The sequence below is a fragment of the Athene noctua genome, chromosome 16, assembly GCF_965140245.1.
Source record: "Athene noctua chromosome 16, bAthNoc1.hap1.1, whole genome shotgun sequence".
Lineage (NCBI taxonomy): Eukaryota > Metazoa > Chordata > Aves > Strigiformes > Strigidae > Athene > Athene noctua.
Window position 1 is genome coordinate 2380822 of NC_134052.1, and position 7464 is coordinate 2388285.

The following is a 7464-nucleotide window of genomic DNA, read 5'->3' on the forward strand; positions in this document are numbered from 1 at the left end:
GAAGTAATTTTATTTTAAGGAGTTATGACCTCATACAAGCAGCTTTTAGGAAGACAATTCTTTACACTGTGTACTAGCTGAGAGTTTAAGACCAACAGCAATCATTGTACTGAATCCAGGCTGTGCCTGGATCCACCAGTGAAGGACACACCATCAACAGCTTGCTAGGGAGGTAGGAGCACCGCAGAGCTTCAGCTCTGTTCTTCTGGCCCAGAACTCACCCATCATGCCTAAGGGCAGCTACAAGCACTTGACAGTGGCCCTGCTACTTCCACCACCTTTCTTAGAAGCTCCCAAAAATCATCCAAGATGTGACAGCTCCACCCTCAGGTGTTGAGTAGAGTTACATAAAGCCAAGACCAAGCTCCAAGTCACACCATCAGGCCTGTGCTCATGGCCTTATCCCCCTTACATGAGGCTGCTGGAGGCTTCATGATGCCCTGCCTCTGCTGTTTCTGCCTCCTCCTGTGAGGGTTCACCCTCCTGTGATGTTTCCTCCTCCTCCTCCCTGGGGGAGAAAGGTCCCACCAGCCAGGACAGAGGTGTGTTGTTCTTCAGGTAGTCCAGCAGCTCCTCCATGTACTCCTGGATCACAGCCAGCTTTCTCTGGCTCTGGGTCAAGACACTGCTGGACAAGTCCTGGAAGGAACTTGCCACTGAGAAGGAGGTACGGAGCTCCTCTATGATATTAAGAGATTGTTTCACCTTATCCTGAAGGCTTGAGGGAAGGCCTTGGACTGCAGACACTATTTTACAGCAGGTGATTTGCAGCTGCTGTGTGATACTGCATGCCATGAGCAGGGCCAGAGACTCCATCTCCTGGGAGGAGACAGGGAAGAGAAGACCAGAGGAGTGAGTTACTTAAAGTTTAAAAATCAAGGGGATGCCCAGAGCCCTTTGCTTCCCTCCCCAGGGAGGTACCTCTAGCTCTGCAGAACTTGCAACTCCACTCTCTTTGGAAGACTTCCCACTCCAGTCCAGCCACATCTGGTGTAGTTTCTCCTGCCCCTCCTGAAGCTTTTGATTAAATCCTTGCTTAAACACTTCAATCTGTGGTAGTGGAAGATCAGAGTGTCAAGACAGATATGCTGAACACCACAGTTCTATCATAGCAATGAAGCTGAAAAGTCAACAATTTGGTCCCCTCCTTCCAGGAGACTGGGCTCTACCTACCAGTTCAATGATGCAGTGAAGCTGCACAAGGGTCTCCTTCATGCCCTGCCAGACCCGCTTCATTTTGTCCATTGACTGCAGGTAGGCAAACAGGCGAAGTTCATCAGAGAGAGACCCCAACCGCACAAAGTATCTCCTCTTCTCCTGCTGTTGCTTCACAGACATTATGTCTGCACCCTCCTCAGTGGCTGCCAGTTTGGCTGAGGAAAGAGACAGTATTTGTAAGTGGCTGACCAGAGGCACTGATCACAGAGTAAGCAAGTATCAGGAGATCTTGGACTAGGGGCCAGGTAGCCTTCCCATTAGCCCCATTCCAGAGCAGTGGGCTGAGAAATGGGACCGACCATCCCCACTTTGACATGTGGCAACTAGCCACATATAGTATTTCCTTGCCTAGTTCCTTATTTCCAATAGGAAGAGAGTTGTCTTCTGTTCTCCCCAGCACAGCTTCTGCTCCACTTGCAGCCATCTGGCCTGCTCTGGAGTCCATAACCATCCCCATGCTACTAGTCACTGCAGATCTGGCAGCCACCACGCTGCTCTCAAGAGTCTCCTTAGTTACATCTATCACTGCCATCACTTTGCTGCTCACAGCGTCCCTTGCATCAGCCAGTCCAGATGATACCAGCTCTTTTGTGTCAAAGAGAACCTGTGGAAGAGGAGACATCTCAGATAAGTGATTGGGTCATGTAGTACACTACAATTCTGAATTGCACTAAGAGGACAATTAGCACAGTGTCTGCTAAGTATTTACTTCTTTAGGAGCTTCCACTGTGCACCTAGTGGTAGTTTGTTCCTCATATAAGAGTCTACTTCACTCCCAGGGTTAGACATCCTGTAAGAGCCAGGCCCTTCTTAGCCAGGGACAGCAGTGTCTTTGATTTTTACCTGCTCCACTGGCTTTTGAAGGAGTGGGAGCTTCTCTCCTAGTTTATCCAAGCCCTTGGAGGCACACTCACTTGCTGCAGCAACTGAAAAGAAAAAAAATGGAGTGTCAAAACTTGTTTTTCTGCAGCTCCATCTCAAGTTCTACCTTCCTGAGCATGTTTCTCTACATGGAGCCTAGATGAAAGTCTCCATTGAAATCACCAGGCCAGGTGTGTTGTAAACTGAATTTGCAGAGCATCTTTTCTTAGTCTCTCCATAGATCTGTTCACTTTGACAGAAGCCGGTTCACTTGTACAGACATAGCCACCTACATGGGATCCTCTCCTGCAGCTTCCTGAGCTCTTGACTAACTAGACATGTCTCTGCCCAAGGCTCCTCAATCACAGATTAACTGACAGGAGGAGCATGCCCACACTGGCTTTAGAGCCAACTCAGGCCTGTCAAAGACCATTTTGTCAGACTTGTCATTAGGAGTAGACCCTCTCTCTCTCTCCAGGACTTTAGAGCTTCTTCTCAGATGCCAGAGTCATGTTCTTTAAGGGCCATGACAAGCAGTATGTTTAGATGTAAGTCCTCCAAGAGGAGGCTTTTTCCTATAAACAAAATGCACTTGTAAGAATCTGACTATAAGCATCTGCTATCTAATATTTTGGACCCTCCAAGATCAGTTTTAAGGAAGTCCTGGTCCTCCAGGGAGCAACCCTCCATCACACTACTTGGACTGGGACTCAGAGTTTTAACCCTACTTGTAAGCCAGGAATTGTCCTTTTAGTATGGTGATGAAGAGGTGCATTTCCACATTCTATGACTCTTTCCAGAACTAGAAGGAGCCAGAGTCCCTCACAGGCAGGTGAAAACCTGCCCTTCCACAGGGGATTACCATGAGGCTCCAGTGTAGTCAGAACTGGCTGCACACAGCTGGCTGTGGCATCAGTCACACTCTTCACTCCTTTCTCTGTTGCATCACACACAGATCTGATGTAGGGGTGGCTCTCCTTAGTGAGGGTGTAAGCTGTAGAAACCATGTCACAGGCAGAGTTGACCAAGGTCAGGTTAGCCACCTGATTTACTGCATCCTAGAAGAGATAAAAAAAGCCATGAAGTTTGCAAACATGACCCTGAGCTTCCTATGCAGCTTTGCCCCAAAACTTCCTGTTCAAGTCACCTAGTCTGGTTGAGAGAGCAATGCCTGCCTCTCTTGGACACTTGCTTTAAAGTCTACAATTCAGTTGTGAACAAGCTGTGGAACATTGACACTTATGGTTGGTCCATTCTACCTGAGGGACAGCTGAGTTTATGGGCAACCTCAATACTTCTGTACCCATATCCAGATCCAATTCATTTGGTATAGTTATTCAACAAGCTAACATGCCAGGAAAAGCTTTATCAGACAAGATCAGGTTGGTTTTAAGTTGACAGACTTTACACTAGTCTGCAAGAAGCATGCTGCTAGTCAGGGGAGTAAAGCAAATGCAGCAGGTTTCAGGGCTGCTGAAACATGGGATCCTTTCCATAGAAACATTGCCTATAGCAAGCCAGGATCTTGACCACAGAGTTAGAGAAACATCATTCCTAGACAACAACCAGGCTGTTTTGCTTTGCCTAGGAGGTTACTTAGAGGGTCTTCAAACCTACTCTTTTGGCTGTGCTGTCACCCACATTTCCAGAGAAGCTGCAGGGCACAGCCTGAGCAGAGGAAACACTCCTCCCTTTGTGGAAGCTTAGCTCCCCCCATCCACAGCAGGGCCACCTCCTCATACCCACACCCAGGAGCTGCCATCCCTTACATCTCACATGGAGCACTTACCTGCTGCTCCTCTTCCTTCACCTCCAGGGAGCTCTTAGCAGCTTCCTCTTTGTCAGGCATAGCTGATGCCATTACAGCTGAAATGCAAATAGCACCATGGTTTTAGGAAGAGACAAAGACAAAGCAGCCAGTGAGTCTCCAGAGAGACTCCTCTTCCCATGGGACACTTCCCTCAGACCTCATGAAAGAAAGAATATTTTATTACCCATTAAGGGAAGACACCCAAAATGGGCATCTTCCCATTACTGAAGGGATCTGTGATACTTGCAGCACTACCTAGTATTTAGGTGTCATATAATTTATGATAATCAGGGGAATGAGGAGAATAGAGTCTTTCCTCACACAAGAGAGCTTCTCTCAAGGAGATCATAATGCTTACTATCAGTATATTTAGAAGAGACACTGGGTACCTCCTTCCTCCCCACCAAGACATCAAGGCAGTCTTGAATTATGGAAATAGTAATAGCAGAACTAAAAAAAAAAAAAAAAAAAAAAGCAGCTCAAGAAGCTGCCCTACTGCTGTTAGGATACCCCCACCAGAACCAACACAGGCTATATCTAACTTTTCAGGCAGGACCACAAGCAACCTTGTGTTAAGTAAGACTAATCCTGTTCTGTAATTAAGCCAGGTAAAAACCAGCCAAACATGAACAAGAAGTTCATAAAACAATTACAGCCTTAACACCTGAAAACTTCAAAACAGTACCTTCTTGCCCTGTTAGAGGTGAGCAGATGACCAGCAAGGAAGAACCAGACACCACACCATATTCCATCATCCCTGCTCTGCCTTTTTGTACTGGCTGGGAAGTGGGGAGGGAGGGACCCTCAGTGACTGACAGCTCTGGGAAGCAGCAGAAAGGTGCCAGTCTCTGTCCTGGCAGTTAGAGGGGGAATGGGGCACAGATGGGCTCTGCTGTGGCTCGTTAATGACTCTGTAATCAGGCACGTACACCTTGCCCTGTGTAGAGGAGCTCCCTTTGAAGGGCAATGCTGCTGTAGAATGAGAGGCACTGCTGGCATGGACCATGCACCCTCTGTGATCTTGCCTCAGATCACACACCGTCTGGAAAAGGCAATTAATTTTGTTTCTCTTTTTGTTGGGAAACAATAACCAGAAAAGAAAAGCGAATATAGTAAAACAAATCCAGGGAAGGACCACACCTAATGTGGGATTCCTATTACTTTCACCTAATAGTGCTTAGCGTTTAATGACAGAAGTAGCTGCTCAGAAACCTTAGAAACACTGGAACTCAACTTCCTCACCTTGAAGTCCCCAGAGAGCCCGGTCTCTCTACATTTTCCCCAGAGGCCTTAAGGGTGAACAGCCCATGCTCTTCTGCTTGGGTTTGGCGTCTACTTTCAGGGCTGATCTGACTCTTGCCATCCCCCTCAGATAATCCACTTTCCTTCAAACACAACAGTGATCTTTGCATGCATTTTGGGAATTGATTCCATTCCTTCATGTGCTGGGGCTGGAATTTGGACACCTGTCATCCTGGGAGAGAGCCAGCCGTGGTCATTCCCCCTCAGCAGAGCTTTGTCTCATTGCAGAAAGACTCTTCTAATTCCCCAGGTCCCAGACCATGCAGGGACCTGCCTCATGGTGGTGGGCACCATTAGTGGGAAGAGGGAAGCCAGCAGTGTCTGGGTCTGCAAGGACCTGTGTGTAATCTAGTGACTTTAAAATACAGAAGTCTTGGAAATGGCTCTTATTTAGTCTTCAGAGGAGCAATTATACTGAACAAGCCATTCCAGGAGCAGGGGAGTTTCCCATGGTTCTGTGTTTTGGGACTGCTTTTCTCCAGTTTCTCTGATGGTTAATGAAGAGTGAGTCCCACTGTGTGCTTCTCTTCAGAGGAGGCATTGCCATGGACCCCTCTCCTCCTGAGCCACCTCTTTGGCTGATTTTATTTGGATCTTGAGGCCCCTGATGTTCTGTCACACCTGGAATCAACTGAGCAGTTCATACATTATATGGGGGAAAGGAAAACTGATAGTCACACAAATGCACAGAGAACATGGCACTTTGACGTGCCAGGTTAAAGACAAACAAGGGCACAGTGATGGGGACACAGTGGCTGATCAGGGATAAATCACTGATTTCATTTGGCAGCGGTGGAAAGGACTGGTACTAAAGAGCAACGCTCTCTCCAAAACACATGGACCAGTTTTCATGACATCATGATTTGGTGAGATCTTTCAAAAAAGAAGTTAAGCTCACTGTACATTCCTAGGGCAGGCAGCCTGACAATACAGCACTACCCATACAGCCGATGATTCAGGCAGCTACATGCAGTCCCATTGGAAAGCTTTGAACGGGAGTGGGATGTTTCAGGTATCCTCTTAGTACCCTGACGCTGCTAAGGGTCACTGCTTTACTTCCGTGCATGCATTGTCCAACATTTCAGCAAACCTGTTCATGAGTGGAAGTTCAACACTGACACTTTGCAGGATGAGGGTTGATGTGATTTTTGTTTTGCTTGCAGGAGAACATGAAAAGCATTTGTGTTACAGCCTGCATCTAAAGCCCCAGCTCCTCAAGTACAGTGTCAGTCATTTCCTTCATTTAAAAAGAAAATCAGAAGAAAATACTGTGAGTGGGTAGCACCAGTGTAACATCAGCTCGGATCTACTCTGCTGTTACCTGCCAGAGGGATCTGGATCCCGGCAACAGAGCAGACAGGACTGGCACCCACCCACACGTGATGTGAACTAAATTACCCTCCTCCTTTTCCGGTGTTCATGAGCTTAGTCCCATCCAGCATCTGTCAGGGTATGGCAGCTACAGAGCTATATCTTAACAGTCAGCTTCCCTGTGCAGGGAACAGCCCATTTCCCAGCCCCAGAACAGAGCAGCCACTCCAAGGCAGCCCGTCTCCCCTTTGCAACCCCTGACCTCCATGTGTATGGTGGGGGACAATGTGCAGAGCCCTAGGGAGACCCATAGGAAAAAACCAGCACAGGCCTCCAAAACCAAAGTTATGTATTGTGAAATAGGCACAGACGATACGTTAGGTGTCTCCTTCATATGCATCTGGCAAGGAAAACAGCAAATGTGTTCGTCCTGGGCAGCATCCAGAAATAACCTACACACTTCCTCCCCGAACACCCCACATCCCCCAGCCAGACCTCGCAGCTTGCTGCCATGGCACCTGGGCTGCAGAGACCTAGAGGCTGCGGCTTTGCTGGGCTCATGCCTTGGGCAGAGGATGCCAGGTTACACATACACGTACAGCCTCCACACTCTCTGCGAGCACACCTGGGGGTGAAGAGCCCCAACAAACTGCCTCAGGTGCTGCCCAAGAGGGAATCTGCTGTTTGCTCAGAGGAAGCCCTCGGCATCAGTGACGGGCTCCCAGGAGCAAAACAAGAAGCTGACTGGCTTGACAATGAAGATACACTTTCTACAAGACATGAATGAAGTGAGAAGTCTCATTCCAGCTCATGGGTCTCCCCTAGTCTCCCCTAGGACTTCCCTAAGCATGACCACAGGCATTTTTTGGTCCTGTTTAGTCACCTCAGGGCCCACATGCAGATAGAATTGACTCTGCACAGCCTACTGTGGAAGATGTTGTGGTCACACCATGTCATGCTGT

General features: G+C 48.1%; 1 protein-coding gene across 1 annotated transcript; it reads right to left on the reverse strand.

The window, feature by feature from the left end:
* Positions 1 to 408: 408 nt before the first annotated feature.
* On the reverse strand, positions 409 to 4641 carry LOC141967017 (perilipin-3-like). Its single transcript, XM_074920328.1, is given in 9 exon segments — positions 409 to 819; positions 922 to 1050; positions 1174 to 1373; positions 1567 to 1822; positions 2062 to 2144; positions 2942 to 3137; positions 3869 to 3954; positions 4576 to 4620; positions 4623 to 4641. Coding segments are annotated over 9 exon segments (1425 nt in total).
* Between the last annotated feature and the right edge of the window lie 2823 nt (positions 4642 to 7464).